The 18,524-nt window shown below is 37.6% G+C and overlaps 1 protein-coding gene across 2 annotated transcripts in view; it reads left to right on the top strand.

Moving 5' to 3' along the window:
* SLC24A3 (solute carrier family 24 member 3) overlaps positions 1-18,524 on the top strand; it is a 205,385-nt gene that overhangs the window by 128,873 nt on the left and 57,988 nt on the right. For both annotated transcript variants that reach the window (XM_058178333.1, XM_058178334.1), the window contains exon 3: positions 51-127. In XM_058178333.1, coding sequence (XP_058034316.1) covers positions 51-127 — 77 coding nt within the window. The remainder of the gene's footprint in view (positions 1-50; positions 128-18,524) is intronic.

Here is an 18,524-nt window from a genome sequence, read left to right as displayed (position 1 = left end):
CAATTCAACTATTTCCAATGTTTTAATTTTCTTTTCTTTTTCCTTCTCAGCTCTCCGTGAATTCCCTAGTGACGTCTTTACAAATGAAGATCGGCGGCATGGAGCAGTAATTTTGCATGCTTTCTGTGTGAGTTACTATCTGCCTGCATGCATATTATGTTGGCTGCCTTAAAAGAGATGAAACAGCAAGGGGTCACATTAATATTGCCTATTCATACCGTAAATTTCTTAAAATTAAGACATTAAAAACTTTCTAGTTTTCAGTAGGAAAAGTGAAATAACTGTTCCCATCCAAGTTCTGATTCACAGGATAAAACAAAAAAGCAAATACATGTTTAAAAAACTGATCTGCGAGATGCACTTGAATTGAACTATGGTAGCATCTACTGTATTCTGTATTCAAAGTTTCAGGGTTGAATTCCAGAGAGAATATTGAACTTTGTATCATATATCTTTTCTGTCATTTCCTGGAAAAAATAGTAAAATAATTGCTTATTTGAGCATACTTTCTCTCTCTGTCTCTCTCCCCCTCTCTCTTAATAAACAAAGATCCAGAACAGTGTCCTCCATATGTCTGGATTGATGCTAAAGGTCAATTTGCTGATTACTAATTGCTTTCAGCTTGATTCACACACAAGAGCCAAGGAGCTAAGACAGCAAAATGAAAGAAAGGCAATAGCATTCTATAAATCCAATATTGTTCCAGGTTCCACACCACCACAACCACTTAGTAGCCTATCATTTCCTCAGCCAACCAGCTATTGGAACTGTTGTCGAAAATGAGAAACTAAGCTATCTCCATTTTCTGTAATATTTTTATTATATTCAGTTAATTTCTTATCTATTAATGATAAACTTATGATCTGTAAGAATCACCTTATTGAAAGATGGGTGGCATATAAATTTTAATGATAACAACAACAACAACAAACAAACAACCGACAGGCACCTGCTTCATAATACCCAAGACTTAATAATTACTGATAAGAAAAACAAAATGTTTGGATAGTGCTTGGAGACAGCAGAAGAGAGGAGAAAGAACTGAAGAAGATAACAAAGTACAAAGACCTGAAAATAAAAATAGAATGATTGTGGCAAAAGAAAACAAAAGTAGTACCAATAATAATAGACATCTTGGGTATAAACCCAAAATAACTGGAGCACCACTTGAACACCATCAGCATTGAGAAATTCACCATGAGTCAATTGCAAAAGACAGCTTTGCTTGGAATAGCTTACATCCTGTGAAGATATCTTTTAAGACCATCAAACATCCACATCTGCTTACCTAAGGTCCATTGGTGTGATGTCTCTCTTGGACGACTCCCCAGATTCCTTCTCAGAGGTCAAGAGAGAATGAGCCCATTCCTGGCACATCAGGAACTGAGTTGATTAATGGCTCTGAATGGCCGGCAGAAAGAGAATTGGAAGAGGCTTCAGCTGGGGAAAGCTTGCAGTGGCAGACAGCTAATGATTTAAGTTTGTTTGGTGGAGTTATTTGAGCAACTTTCATTTGCTTTATGGACTATTGGGCCATTGCTTTGTGGACTAATCTTGGCCTGCTTGTAGCTGGACTTAATTGGGGCAGTTCTGAGTCTTGGTGAAGGGAATTGCTGGGGAACATTAATAAACTCACTAAACCACATTTACTTGTGTGTGTGAGTGAGCGGGGTAACACAGTTGGAAGGACTTGATAGGTGGACAAAAATGCCAAATCCTGTCTGAACATCTGGCTGTGCGACAAACCATAATCATAATAGTTCTTGAAGCTGCTTAACTTTAGGTCAAGTAGGCAAACCTGTGATAATCAAATGATAATATCCAACCAAAAAGATAAGCCATCACATCAGTCAAAGTTTATGTCTTCTGGTCTTGCCCTCCACAAAAGGCAAACTTGAGGAAGTTGAGGTGTTCAGGGCTAGTAACGGTGATGGAGGTACATGTGTAATGTACATAATAGAATTTTTTTTTTAGTGGCCAAGTCTGATTGGACACACAAGGAATTTGTCTTGGTTCATATGCTCTCAGTGTACATAAAAAGGAACAGACACCAACTTGACTTTTTTTGACAGTCCCCCCCCTTTCCCCCTCCCCGTTCGGATACCCTGGGCTGTAGACAAACTGTTCTTAGCCAAGTTAAGTGAGTTTTTTCAAGGCCTGGCCTCCTTGAATGCTCAGTGGTGTTTTACAGGACTGAATAGAGACATCCCACAGCAGAATGTTACCATGCAATACTGCCCCCTTTTGAATATACATCAGGGCTTACCTCTTGGGCATTTTTAAGTTAATGGTTTAGGAAAAAGTTTTAGAAAACAGCAAGCAGTGTTGTTTGTTAATAATAATTTTAATAGAATAAATTCAAAGAAAATCATAGTATCTGAAAATTCTCTTTGCAGGATTGCATAGTATTTTTTAGTCAACTTATTTATGCTTATTTCAGTTCAACAATCACAAAATACTTACTAGGCACAAGAAATGAAATGGCTGGTTCTTTATGAAATCATTAGACTTTGAGATGATTAAGCTTATTAATTTAAGATGGGAGACAATAAAATTAATACTATATTCAAAACAAGAAGATACCATTATATGGCTTGCAACTAGTAGAAAGATAACCTTTCAAGGCAATATTAATAAAAAAGAATCAATTGACTGTAGTGTGACATATTAAGTAACAAATGTCTAAAATGTGCTTAAAGAGTAAAGAGATTTAAAAACATAGAAAATGTGTAGTTGGTCCACTCATCTCAATGTGATCTATGTTAATTTGCAGCTTTGAATAAAGCAGTCAGATCGATCTCTGGGCTATTTTTAAGTTATTGGGATGAAAATGTTCCTTTGTTTCTGATCTATGGTCAAAATAAATTGGAATGCTTGATTGACTGACTGACTTAGAGCTGCTATCTAGAATTTCATTCCTAATCTTTCTGCAGAGGATACGCCAAGGATCACTCAGCCTTTTTAGCCAATGTTAGCTGTAACACTGAATTGTGATCCTTTCTCTTCCAATGCAAACATAAATGAATAGCCTCACGTATCTCTTTCATCCTAGATCTGCTTATCGAAAAACTAATCCATATAGCAGAACAAATTCTAAACTTGCATGCACATTGTGTTCCGACATTCTATCTAAATTAAAATCAGTTTTGAAATGCAATAGGAACTAATGAGCTTTCTTGTGAAATGTGTTTCTTATGAGTCACGGAGAGAATTATAAGAATTTAATCCGTAACTAATAGGCAATTAATTATTACTTGCTTATCTCAACTATCCTTTTTAGTTTATGTATTATACATTCTGCTACAAAAGATACGTCTGCATAGTGTTCTTGCTTGCTCTTGAATGTCCACACTAGCATTTATGTAACAGTGTAGTACTCTTATAAAACAGAAAACAAAATTAAAATCAGCATATAAAAAAAGACTATGAAAACAACCTAGAAAATGAACCATAGCAGCACTTGAATTCACTTAAAACCAAACTGCTTGGGCTTTCAATCTCACTCTATGTTTTGTAGGTGGTGATGTAATCAGTTATTATCCTGCTTGGCAGGATTTCGATGTCTTAAATCAGGATTTTAATGGCTTTAGGCTGGGATAACAGGGTAAGATATCATAAATGGTGTATGTATAAAAAAATCTTGACACTGAGGAGAATCATGATGCATGTAGCATTGAATGGCAGTAGGAATGGAATATTTTGTTTCTGGAATCTGACTTACCAATTTGTCTGATCAATAGGTCAGTGTTTTCTGTTTCCCTCTCCATAGCTTTTATTACAGTTGCTCTCATAATCCTGCTCTGATCTAGATATTTGTTTTTGCAGGTCTGTCCAGATCTGTTTTGATAGCTATGCCAAGTCCTGGGTCAAAAACTTCACACATAGATAGAATACTTTAAGAGGAATCCCTTTGTTTCTGTCAGGAGTCCTGCACTGAAGAGGGAGTTCAAAACTCCACATCCTAGTTACCTTTGCCCAAAGTATTGTATTTTCTCAACGTCTTTTGGGTCTATTTTTGACTTTTACCTTGAGTTGGTAACTGAAAGAACGATGTGACCTGTTCAGGAGATGGATTTATTTGGTTGAAAAGTTTTAAAGTTGTGATTCCTTGTTTCGTGATGTGAGTGACTAGCCTACTTTTACTTTCATCAAAATGCAAGTCTCCACACTTTGCTATTGATTCCAGGGTTAGCTGTGGTTTTCCCTGTGCTGTTAGGTGATTTGTGTTGTGTGCCAGATGCGGCCTTTACTGGATCAGGACTGCCGGCACTCAGCCATTCAGTCCCTAGTCATCTCACAGTTGGACTATTATAATGCACTTGAAATGAGGCTACCCTTGAAGAGCATTTCATTTTGCAGCTGGTGCAGTGGTGCAGGCAGTTTTGGGGCCCCCAAGAATGGCCCCTGTAACACTTTTTCCATGACCTGTATTGGTTACCAGTCTGCCTCCGGATGCAATTCAAGATGTTGGTGATCACCTTTAAAACCCTTCATGGCATGGGTCCAGATTACTCGAAGGACCATCTCATCCCACTGGGATTGGCTCGTCCCACTTGCGCTGGCAGAGGTGGCCCCTGGAACATCTTGCCGCCCACAATGTGAGGTTATCCTCTCCTTTTGTAAGGGTCTAAAGACCTCACTCTGCCATTGGTCTGGGGCCCCAGTGGGGGAACCACACAGTGGATGTGGTTGATCGAGTAACCGCAGATCCTACCTTCCCCCTGTCCAGCCCCCAACCTTCCCCATGTGTCCTTAAATTTTAATGTTTGGTTTTAATTTATTCAGGTTTTAATGTAGATGTATTTTTTATGTCTGTAAGAATTACCTTATGGTAAGATGGGTGGTGTGTGTGTGTGTATGTATGTATGTATATGCGCACACACACACACATATAGACACATATACATATATATACATACAGACACACACACACACATATATATGATTCAATCAGGAAAATACAGTCTTTTGAATATGATTGTTTTTCTTTATTTAACACGAATTATTCCGACCCAGTTCTTTCTCTTTTATGTTAACTGTTGTATACTATAGGAAACACTGAATATTTTTCATCTGTCATCTTTCTTTTTGTAAAGCAAATCCTAACCAGATTGTTTCCGAATGGTTTGACTCCAAAATTCCCCCAAACAGATTATCCACATATTCATAGAATGAGGGAAGAGCAACTGGACTGGCTACTTTGCTCTTTGCTCATCCAAGTCCACTCTGAGCCCCCAGGCACAGCGAGGCCATTATATGATCATCTCTGATAGCTCCAGAAATTACTAACTCCATCCCTGGCCTACCAAACACTTTCTCCTAATTAACATAACATCATGTAATAGTTTTTGTGGATTTAGGATTTGAACCTAGAGAAAGAATCTAACCCTAGATTTAACTTCATTAAAAACTTCAGTTGGAATCCAATTTGGTCTTTCAAATTATAAAGCCCATTCACAAAATAGCAATAGCACTTAGATTTATATACCGCTTCACAGCCTTTTACAGCCCTCTATGCGGTTTACAGAGTCAGCATATCACCTCACCTCACCCCAACAATCTGGATCTCCATTTTACTGACCTCAGAAGGATGGAAGGCTGAGTCAATCTTGAGGCAGTGAGAATTGAACTGCCGAATTGCTGGCAGCCGGCAATCAGCAGAAGTAATTGCAGAATTGCATTCTAACCACTGTGCCACCATGGCTCACGTATACACATTTGTGCAGGACAAATTACAAATCAATAGACTTTTTCTTCTAATACCTAAATATATGCAGTAAAATGGAAAATGCTATTGCAGCTCTTGCTACATTTAATGTTATTTACCCCATGGAAGTGGAGTCATAAGCAGCTCTTCCATGAGTTATTGTGTTGTGACAATCTTAGGTAGCAAGTTTGATGCTATTAAGAACAGTAGAAAGAAAGCCAATACTATTCAGCTGTAAATCAGTGAGCTATTCTATATAAATTTTACTGAGGCAAATGGCAGGTGCAGAAAGGACTAATAACAATTTGGTATTGTTTGGTTTATGGAGAGAATGCCATGGGCTTCTGTTTGGATGAGCTTTAATAATAGGATTGCTCTCTCTGGTCCGAATATAATGTCATCCTTACTAATTTGATAGAGGATCTTTTCTGGATATGCATATTCTGGGTTTTTACAGCTTTACTACCTTTTAATATTGTAAGCTGCCTAGAGTCTAATGGAGTTGGGCTGCCTCCTAAATCTCATTAATGTGTATAATCAGGGTGGCAGGGGGCGGGTAGATGGATGAAGGATGAGTATGTAAACATCTGAGGGTCAAATCAGTTCTCATTATTTGTCTCTCTTTATTTAGTAGCCTAAAAATTACAGAGAGAGAGGACAGTATGGCTACTGTGCTTTCTGACAATCACTAGAAATGCCTTCTCCATAGGAGACTGCTAACTTGAAGATACTAGTTTGGGGGCTCCTTCAGAAGACAATGGAAAGAGCATCCTGACCTTTCAAATACCATTAGATCAAGATGGCTGTCCCCAGAATTATGAATTCTAGATCAAACTATGATAATCAGTCTATGCTCCAGTAAGCACTGGACTTTGAGGCGCAGCAGTATTCATTCTTTGCCTCCTAACCTATCTACTATCTTCTCCTTTTTAAAATAATTTTTATTACTTCTAAAATAAAGGAAAAGAGGAACAAAACAGAAAGATGTATGCATTATAAAAATACTTAAGCAGTTAAAATTAAGTGAAGAAAAATATAATAAAAGATTAAATATATATAATATGTCTATACTTTTGTAATTGTACAAAAATTACAATTGTACAACAAATACATATGTGGGTGTGGGTGTGAGAGACAACGGAATGGAACGGAACGGAACAGAACAGAACAGAACAGAACAGAACAGAACAGAAAAGAAAAGAAAAGAATAGCAGAGTTGGAAGGGACCTTGGAGGTCTGCTTAAGCAGGAAACCCTATACCAGTGATGGCTAACCTTTCTGCCGTTGCATACCAAAAGCAGGACAGCACGGAGGGGTTGCGTGCATGCGTGCTCACACCCATAATTCAATGCACCCTGCTCGCCCACGCATGTGTGTGCGACCCCCGCTTTAGGCATGCGATGGCACAGTGGGCCCAGTAGGTCCATTTTTCACCCTCCCCAGACTTCAGAGCCTTTCTAGGAGCCTGGGGAGGGCAAAATGGCCTCCCCCCCAGAGGCCCTCCGGAGACTGGAAACAGTTCTCGATTTCTGGTGGGCCTGGAAGACTTGAAAATCAGCTGGCCAGCGTGCACATGCGTACCAGAGCTGAGCTAGGGCAACACTTGCGTGCCCACCGATATGGCTCCGTATGCCACCTGTGGCACCCATGCCATAGGTTCGCCATCACGGCCCTATATCATTTCAGAAAAATGGTTGTCCATTCTCTTCTTAGAAACTTCCAGTGTTGGAGCATTCACAACTTCTGGAGGCAGTGATTAATTGTTCTAAGGAAATTTCTCCTTAGTTCTAGGTTGCTTCTCTCCTTGATTAGTTCCCATCCATTGCTTCTTGTCCTGCCTTCAGGTACTTTTGGGACTAGCTTGAGTCCCTCTTCTTTATGGCCCGTGAGATATTGGAAAACTGCTATCATGTCACTCCTAGTCCTTCTTTTCATTAAACTAGACATACCCAGTTCCTGCAACCGTTCTTCATATGTTTTAGCCTCCAGTTCCCTAATCATCTTTGTTGCTCTTTGTGCTCTTTATAGAATCTCAACATCTTTTTTACATTGTGGTGACAAAACTGGATGCAGTATTCCATGTGTGGGCTTACCAAGGCATTATAAAGTGGTATTAACACTTCTTGATTCTATCCCTCTGTTAATGCAGCCTAGAACTGTGGTTGCTTTCTTGGCAGCTGCAGAACACCGTAGGCTCATATTTAAATTGCCTCTCACCAACCCGTGCGCTCCCACAGAGTGGGACTCCTCAGGGTGCCGTCTGCCAAACAATGTCGGCTGGCGGCCCCCAGGAGTAGGGCCTTCTCTGTGGGGGCTCCCATCCTCTGGAATGAACTTCCCCCAGGACTTCACCAACTTCTGGACCTTCGAACCTTTCGCCGCAAGCTGAAGGCATATTTATTCATCCGCGCAGGACTGGCATATGGTTTTTAGTTTTTATTTGGTTTTTAATTTTAGTGGGTTTTATTCTTTTAAAGATTTTAACTTGGGCCAAATTGAATAAGTTTTTTTAATAGTATTTTATTCTGTATTTATTATGTCTGTTTTGTTTTATTTGGCTGTAAACTGCCCTGAGTCCTTTGGGAGAAGGGCGGTATAAAAATTTGATTAAATATAAATAAATAAATAAATGATTTTCCACTAGGACTCCAAGATCCCTCTTACTACTTATTATTCACTCAATAGTACTATTGAGCAAGTAGTAAATAGTAAGAGGGATCTTGAAGATACTACCTATACTTTACCAGTGCATTTTGTTTTTCTTGCCTAAATGTAGAACCTTACTTTTTTCACCATTGCATTTCATTTTCTTAGATAGGGCCCAATGTTCAAGTCTGTCAAGATCCTTCTGTATCTCCTTTATTAATTTGCAATTGCCATCAAAACATTCTCTATATACTGTACTTATATAGAGCATAACATATATACAATATATAGTTATATATAGAATAACATATCACACACACACATACATATGAATAATATACATATATTTAAATATAATTTAAAATTTAAATATAAATTTAACACAAAATAGTTTGTCGTGAAAGTAACTGCCTGTGAGGGCTCTTGGATTAGGGTTGAAAGGCGAAAGGGAAGCAGTATGCTCCCTCCCATATTTGGGTAGACCAGATTGCTTCAATAGGAAAAAACTCACTTAATCTTTCCCCTGGTACAGCTGAGAAAGCAAGGAGAACCTGTGGCTTAGAGGTTAATACATCAACCTCATATGCAAGCAAGCCCAGGTTTGAATCCCAGAAGGGTAAGGCTAGCTGATGATAGCTAAATAACTTGAAATAGATCTATAATAGTCTCCCTTTTTAACCTATGGAGTTTAAACCAATAATTTTAAAAATGTACTCTAGTATGCCAGCTCCCTAAAAGCTTATCGATTGCCCTTCTGATAATTACCAGTCTTCCTTAGTACCAGATCTGCCTATGGAACTGATTTCTTGATTTAAACCATAATCTATGACTATAATAGTTACTTTACAATACTGTATACCAGTGGTGGGTTGCCCCAGTTCAGACCGGTTCTATAGAACCAGTAGTAAAATCGGTGGGAGGGTCCGCCCACTGACCCGAACATCATCAAAAGTGATCTGTGCATGCACAGAAGCTTCTGCACACGATGCAAACTGGTAGTAAGGGTAAATAGAACCCACCTCTGCTGTATACTATACAACAAATGGGGAGGTTATAAGCATCTAGATGTAAGGGATCTCTTTATCACTGGCTCTGCCCCATCCAACCAGGAATGCCAGTATCGATGTACAGGTATAGTCTTCAGATAATATTTGCAGCCACCATCATGTTTTTCTCCCTTTACCCTGGGTTTTAGGATAAGAGGAGTCCAAGAGGAATAATTTACCTTATGAGTAACTAAGAAACACAAGGGCACCTTAAGCCTAACATCTAGTAGTCAATTTGGAGACCACCAAGTCTTTTGAGGCAGGTTATCAGATTTATTTATTTTATTTATTTATTAGATTTGGTTCAAACTGACACCCAAATCATCCATTTAAAAGTAGCATTTAATGTGTAAATTTACAGTATTTGCAGTTAAAAGAACTGTAGTTTCTGTAGTTCTCACCAGTAATGATAGGGCCCATTTATGGAACAAACTGTTACTGGCATTTAAGCAAATCTTCTCTTCGTTACAGCTTAGGAGAGGACTCAATAATATGTTATCCAGGTCTCTCAATATTGACCTTGAGTGTGTGTGAAAAATACTCCATATATCTTCTCTTTGGTGGAAAACAGGCAACAATATATCTCTAGATTAAAGATCTTACTTTGCGTATGGTCTCTAATCTCTAATTAGCATGTGTGGACTTAAACTGGGCTTTGTTTGAAGAAGGATGGTGCATGGTATTGGTGTAAACTGCTATCTTTACTTTTTCTTATTTTTTATTCTATGTTTTCAATCTATTTGGCTGTTTCACCTTGCTTTTCTGGATTCTACATAAAGTTCTAGATCTTGAAAAGAAATCGTGATGGTGTACATGTATGTACTTTGTATTTTTAAAGCTACTATCTTTTTAGTATTCTAAGTAAATTAATAACAATATTTCTTTTTTTAAAATTAAACTTAAATTAAACAAAATTAGATGGGCTGTTGGTCTGCTCCAGCAGAATGCTTTCTGTGTGATTAAATTATTATTAAATAAGGATATGAAATTAAATTAAATAAGGGCATTTTATGAAATGCTGTGTGAAATATTTATGACATGTTTATTTATTTTAAAATTTTGGATATCAAAGCTTAGTTTTTCCCTGGGAGCTTTTGTAATAACAGGAGTATTTAGAAAACACTTAAACTAAAGCAGTAGTTATAAACATATTATATAAGCAATAAAAGCATCATCACCAAAATCATTTTATAGTAAAAAAAACCATGAGAGTATACATTACATAATTTAAATCCTAGTACCAAGGAATGAAATAACAGAAAATAGGCTAAGCAAAAATATTTTTTTATATAAAAGTATGTATTTTCATTAAGAGGGATTAAAGGATGCTGAAAATTATCTACATTAAATCGATATGTGTAATTTTATCCAGTGTTATAAATCTGAGAATATGATTGGGTAGGCTTATGGTCTAGAAAGAAATCCAAAGTTTGGTTTAGAATTGGGAAAGTGTGTGTTCTAATCCTGCCTTAGGCATGAAAGTCAGCTGGGTGATTTTGGTCTGGTCATTCTATCTCAGCCTGAAGAATTGGCAAATGTACATCTGAAAAAAACTGCCAAGGACACTCTATGCTCCCAGGGTTTCTCAACATTGGCAAGTTTCAACTCCCAGAATTCCCCAGCCAACCATGGTAAAATTGCCCTGAGAAACCATCTGAGTCTGAAGATTTCTTAATAATAATAATAATAATAATAATAACAACAGAGTTGGAAGAGACCTTGGAGGCCTTCTAGTCCAACCCCCTGCCCAGGCATGAAAACCCTACACCATCTCAGACAGATGGTTATCCAACATTTTCTTAAAAATTTCCAGTGTTGGAGTATTCACAACTTCTGCAGGCAAGTCGTTCCACTTATTAACTGTCAGGAAATTTCTCCTTAGTTTTAAGTTGCTTCTTTCCTTGATCAGTTTCCACCCATTGCTTCTTGTTCTACCTTCAGGTGCTTTGGAGAACAGCCCGACTCCCTCTTCTTTGTGGCAGCCCCTGAGATATTGGAACACTGCTATCACGTCTCCCCTAGTCCTTCTTTTTATTAAACTAGACATACCCAGTTCCTGCAACCATTCTTCATATGTTCTAGCCTCCAGTCCCCTAATCATCTTTGTTGCTCTTCTCTGCACTCTTTCTAGAGTCTCAGCATCTTTTTTACATCGTGGTGACCAAAACTGAATGCAATATTCCAAGTGTGGCCTTACCAAGGCATTATAAAGTGGATATTAACACTTCACGTGATCTTGATTCTATCCCTCTGTTTATGCAGCCCAGAACTGTGTTGGCTTTTTTAGCAGCTGCTGCACACTGCTGGCTCATATCTAAATGGTTGTCCACTAGGACTCCAAGATCCCTCTCACAGGTACTACTATTGAGCAAGGTACCACATATACGGTACCTGTGCATTTTGTTTTTTTGGCCTAAATGTAGAACCTTACTTTTTTCACTGTTGAATTTCATTTTGTTAGATAGCGCCCAATGTTCAAGTCTGTCAAGATCCTTCTGTAACTTGAGCCTATCTTCTGGAGTGTTGGCTATTCCTGCCAGCTTGGTGTCATCTGCAAATTTGATGAGTTCCCCATCTATCTCCTCGTCCAAGTCATTGATAAAGATGTTGAAGAGTACTGGGCCTAAAACAGAGCCTTGGGGTACTCTACTGCATACTTCCCTCCACGTGGATTTAGTTCCGTTGAGGACTACATGTTGAGTGCAGTTGGTCAGCCAGTTACGAACCCACCTGGTGGTGGTGCTGTCTTACCCACATCTTCTTTTTCTTCTTTTTGGACAATACTCACTCATTTCTATTTCAGTGAAAGACTCATCCAGACTTTTTGCCTATGTCTGCATGGCTTAGAAAATGACTTTTGAATTCCCAAAGCATGGAGGAACACTGTAATGATTAGGCTTCTTAAATCCAGAAAACATCCTCTATCTTATAGCTCAATTTTATTATTGAATACAGATTACAATTTATACAAAATTAATAGCTAAGTAGCTAAAATAGTATGTTGTCCTAATATTTGCAGGTCCAAAATATACATCATTATCAAATCACTTCTTTTAAAAACTTGTCATTTAAGAGAGAGAGAGAGAGAGAGAGTATCAGGATTGTAAATTGCTTTGGATCTGTAAGGCAAATCTGCTTTGGAGCATGAGATTCCTCACGCTGCACCTTTTAGCAATTCCTTAAAGCAGCCAAGGTTTTGGGGATAATCCTGGGATTACACAGCAAGACCCAGAGAAAAGACACAGTTGTTTTAAAGAGTTGGTGATGGGTGCTGCATTTGTGTCACTCCACATTCCATAAGCTTTGATTTAGTTTAATAGCCACATGTGAAAAGTTATTAGAGACATATAATATGGCCCTATTATTCTATGCAAAACTCGGTCTTAATGACTTAAAGTAAAGTGAAATAACAACAAGAGGTTCAAAGCAAGGATGTCCCTTTTCATTATCATTATTTCTGTTAATAACCAATATTTGGTGCTTATGAACAGTGAAATTAATGGTATTAATGGAATAGAATATATCTTAAAGCTTTTTTCAAATGAAATGATCTTGATGATATCCAATGCTCTACAGAAGCCATTTCTGAAAAAGCCTTATATTACTGTCAAGATTAATTTTAAGATAGGAAAGTTACTATGCATTCATATGTTTGTAATAAACAGAAGTCTCATACGTTGGTCAAAGGTTTACATACTTTAATAAAAATCTTTGAATATCTATTTTGACATTAATGGAACAAACAACTTTTAAATTCAAAGAATTATAGATATTTTATGCAGCTGTAACAGAATAACAGAGTTGGAAGGGACCTTGGAGGGCTCCTAGTCCAGGGGTCTCCAACCTTGGTCCCTTTAAGACTTGTGGACTTCAACTCCATTTGAAGTCTTTGCTTTGCTGGCTGAGAGACTTTGGGAGTTGAAGTCCACAAGTCTTAAAGGGACCAAGGTTGGAGACCCCTGTCCTAGTCTAAAGCAGGAAACACTATATCTTTCCCAGAAGATTGGATACAAGATGTCCAATTCCTTGGGAGAAATTAAAAATCAAATGCATTACGTTCTGAATCAATATCAATTCAATATATACTTTCTGAAGCTGTTTCTTTATCTCTAAAAAATGATTACTTATCAAGCTGGAAAATATCTATTGAGCAAAAGGTAATATCATGTCAACTTTCTGTAGAATGTATTTACTGTAGAACAGGGTCTCCAACCTTGGTCCCTTTAAGACTTGTGGACTTCAACTGGGAGCTTTGCTGGCTGAGGGACTCTGGGAGTTGAAGTCCACAAGTCTTAAAGGGACCAAGGTTGGAGAACCCTGCTGTAGAATGTAAACAGGTAAAACAAGGGTTTCTTTGATGGCTAAATTACTATATAGGCAGTCTTCACCTTATGACTGGTGATGTTATGATGGTGATGTTATGATGGACCCCAGTAAAGCTACTTACAACCCAGAGTTCTGAGGGTTGTCCTCTCAGAATGGCTGTCCTTTCTCCTGTGGTCACGTGACTGCATTTTCAATGCTCAGGCTGCATTTATGGCTGTTTGCAATGTCCCGTGCTCACTTGACTGTGATTTACATTTTTGTTGTAAAGTCATGTTTACTTTTTGTTTCTGGAAAAAAAAGCCCCATCCCAAACAATGAATTTGCATAACAATCATGGTGTTTGCATTATGATTGCTGCCTTTACATAACTACCATTGCAAGATAGTTGTAAAATCAGTCACAATCAGTGGTGACCTGCTTAACAACCACATTACTTACAGATGAAAGTTAGCTTAATGGTTGCAAGTTGAGGATTGTATTCAAAATATTAGAAAAAAATACTTAGATCTGAAAAAAATGGGAACGTGGAGGCTGCAAAATTCCATTAGAAATCAGCAGGTTTTTTAAATACTTGCCTTTTCTGGATTTGAGAAAAAAATAGGGTAAGCACAATGCTTTCTATCCTGCACTTCTGTAGATTAGATATTCTAATCCCTTTAGCTGAGCCCATTTGACCATGCTTATCTGGGAATTGAAACGATACCTTATTTCCTACAGTGCTTTCCATCAGAGGCATTGTAAAAGTTATTTATGGGTTGCTCCTCTCGTGCCAATACCTTTACAGAATGGGCGGGTTTAATGTTATGCTTCTTTTTTCAGATATGAAATATTCAATTCTCAGCATGGTAGCAAAACAGAGTATAGCTGCAGTGAAAACATTACCAAGTATAATTTTATTGATGTTCCTGGGTTTGGGGTTGTTGTTTTTGTTTTTTGTAATTTTTGATGTTCATTAACTGGAGAAAAAAAAGACATTCAGCATGCAGGTATTTGTGTGTATTTGTATGTGCGGTGTGCGTGTTAAAAAGTTAAAATTAAAAAGACTAGTAAAGTTGGACCATAAACTTTTATTAATGCTAAACATTAAGTCCATAATGAAAAGTGAGTCAAATTTTCTGTATGTATTGTAAAAATGAAAGGAATGTTTATATAGTTTCTTTTAAACAGCAGGAAAGCATAGGCCCAATCAATTCCAAATCATTCAAACTCTCTCAAGGATAAAAGAAATTATTGTCTCCCAGTAAGGCACTACCTTGATATGGTTGTGGGTTGTGTGCTCTGAGGAAGATGAGAGCTATGCCAGAAGTTCAACCATACCAGACAGGTTTTATCAGAGTGTCTCTCCCATAAACAATATGGTGAGATATAATTTACAGAAAGTTATACCCAATCAGTTGACTCCTGGGTCAACAAGAGCCATGCTAAATGTTAGATGTTTACCAAATGGACATCTGGTGACAACTGTACTAACTGAGCATCTAGAACAGTGCAAAAATAATATAGTAAGGTTGTATTATTTGAAACTTGTTACAAAGGAACATCTAGTACAAGTTTTAAAAGATGCCAATACTGTAATATTAAATATAAGTTTGCTGCAAGAAACAAACCAATTAATGTATAGCATGGCTGCAGTTATAACTAGATAACTTTGATGCAAAATCAACAAACAACAAAAGAAGCCAGTGCACCACCAAAATGGAAGATCAGATTGGACAATAAATCAGCATGCTAAGATCAGATGCAAGCAAGCTAGAACAGATGAAATAAAAGAAGCTGAAGAGCAATAAGACCAAAAACTACTTGATCGAGAAATATAGAAACAAGGAAGTATTAGAAATAATAAAGTAGCAAATACAGTCAAGATCAACAGATACAAACTTAAATTACACAAGAGGAATAATCTCAAATTTCAGTTGAAACAGAAACATTTCTACTAATCAATGGAGAGACAGCAATGAATCAGTCAGTATCTGCCAAAGAAGAAACAGTTAAATCCTTGGAAATACAAAGAAATACAAGAATGCTGTCCTACTAGAAGTTGGCAAACGAGCCGTTTTTGGCCTCTGGAAGGCCTCTGCGAGGGTGGGGAAGGCCATTTTCACCCTCCCCAGACTCCTAGAAAGGCTCTGCAGCCTGGTGAGAGAGAAAAATGGGCCTACCAGGCCATCACGTGCCAGGAATGGGGGGAGTGGGGGAGTTGCGCTCACATGCATGGGGCGCATAGAATTATGGGAGTGGGCATGCACGTGCACACGCACAACCCCCCTCACTCCAGGTACACGATGGCAAAAAGGTTAGCCATCGCTAAGCTAGGACGATCAAGAATTGGTCAGCGCTAGATGTAGATACACTGCATTGTTTTTGGTTGAAACATCTGCTTGGTTGATACCCACTCATTGCCAAGCAGTTTAATAACAGAATGCAAGTGGCTGTAATTGAAGATTGGTTAACATTTGGCAAAATCTAAGTGTTAATGAAAGATCCAACAAAAAGGCAGCACCAGGCAACTACAGGCCAATTACTTGCTTACCAACCACTTTCACATTGCTAAATGGTGTTTTAGATGATGCAGTCTAACAGCAACTACCGTAGTTGAAAACAAGCTCTTTCCATCTGACCAGAAATGAAACCGTCCAAATAGCAGAGGAATAAAAAGATCAGCTCCTAACTGACAAAATTATTTTGGAAAATAGCAAGAGGAAGACAAAATTGAATGTAGCTTGAAAGCATTACTTGAAAGCATTTGACTCTCTGCCACATGATTAGATAATAAAGTGCCTAGAAATAATAAGAGTCAGTAGGAACATCAGAAGCTTTGTGCAAAGATAAATGCAATATAGCAATAGCACTTAGACTTATATATTGCTTTACAGTGTTTTACAACCCTCTCTAAGCAGTTTACAGAGTCACCATATTGCCCCCAACAGTCGGGGTCTCCATTTTACCCACCTTGGATGTTACAATAAATTTCCACAATCTTACAATCTCTTTTCATCTCCATCCAGTTTATTATGTCTATTCAGTAATGGCACCTTAAAATCAAGCAATGATAGTTTCTTCTCCATTCAAAGAGAACAGACAAATTATCTTCATCCTTAGTGATGCCATAGACATTGCTCTTTGGATGGGGATGATGACAGCTGAGCTTTTTTCTCCCCTTGCTGGCCTTTGCCTCACTTGGCAAGAAATCTGCTCAGTTATCCAAATTAGAAAACAATTACTTGTTTCTAGCTCCAGTAGTAATTAAGCAGGAGAAACATGTTGCAGGAAGTACTAAAGCTAGTCCCAGTCAATTACATTATCATCATCATCTTGACCAGAAATTCCTGAAAAGAAGGCATGCTAGTTGGGCATGAAGACACCTCTCCAAGTGGCTTAGCTTCTGGCACAGCATTTATTACCCTGCAATGAAAAGATAATTAGTCTAGGGAGACATTTTTATTTAAATGTGCTTGATTTAATGAAAACTAAAAGTGGTTCCAATTGTTTGGGAACTGAAATAAAGTAGATTTCTATAAAATTACCTTTCTTCATTGTTACCTATCCTATGGAAATGTGATCATTATTTGGCATCTCCAGAAAAGAAACTGGTCATAATACATAATTTCTCACAGGTAAGTGCACAGAGGCTCTTTGCATATGACCTGACCATATGCTATGCATTAAAGAGAATATCTTTGCATGTGCTTTAGCATTTTTTCCTCACAGAATAAGATTCTCCTGTTCCTGTGTATGAGATGTAGTGATATCCAGTGATTCTGGATTAGCCTGCATAAGATGCTTGAGTGACTTGAAGGTTCCCTTGCGCTTGTACAAAGCTCTACACAAAGGAATGGGGCATGTGGAATTGATATTCCACTGAAATGGATTCAGGAATCATTGTGCAGGAAAAAGCTTTGTCTGTGCATCAGAATTTATTTGCATGGAACTAATAGGCCAGAGCATGTGAATTGATATTAATTCAGCATTTAGTATAATCAGCATTTGATTTGTAATGCTTGTACTGAATCTGTCTAGGCATGGGCAATAATGCTACTGGAAGTTGAATAGCAATATTGTTTATTTATATGGAAATCACTTGAAATCAGAATAAAAATGTAAAAGCAACAAGGATCACATAGAAAAATATAAGCACATAAAAGTTATGTACATATAGAACAAACACAAATGAATAAGAGAACCATTTATCCATCACAAAAGTATATTCAGAATTGATGACTTCAAGTACTTTCAAATATGTGACAATTAGCATCAAAAACGCTGTACACTATGAAAATATTGTGCAGTATTTTTTCCAGATATATATGATATGATGATATATGATATGATATGATATATGATATGAGTAGTTTTTGTACTGTGTATTGTGCATTATGTAATCCCTTTATAGAGAATGCTATCTGACATAATTAGGTGCAATCTACATAGTCTCTTCCCTTGGTCTTAATACAGTGCATACTACAATAAAACATCTGGGAAGGTAGAAGCAAGGATGACAAAAGCAATGTGGTGTTTCTTCTAAGGGTTATTCTTCTAATTGCTCAGACAGTCAGCATAAACAGTTTGGGATTGATTGTCAATTGGGATCATATTTTGGAGCTGATAGGTGGACAGAATCTGTGATGCCTTGCCTATCAGTGATTACTTCAAGATTATAGCAAAAGCCATAATGCAGATTTATACCACTAGTTCTTAGACTGAACATGGCCTAAATTAAGGAAAGGATTAAAACATGTTTGAAAATATAGAGTTGTTTTTACACACATACAGATACTGTAGAGAACTGGGCATGCAGGTAC

Source organism: Ahaetulla prasina, chromosome 3 (genome assembly GCF_028640845.1).
Source record: "Ahaetulla prasina isolate Xishuangbanna chromosome 3, ASM2864084v1, whole genome shotgun sequence".
NCBI lineage: Eukaryota > Metazoa > Chordata > Lepidosauria > Squamata > Colubridae > Ahaetulla > Ahaetulla prasina.
Note: the sequence above shows the minus strand (reverse complement) of the source record. Positions and strands in the feature narration are given on the sequence as shown.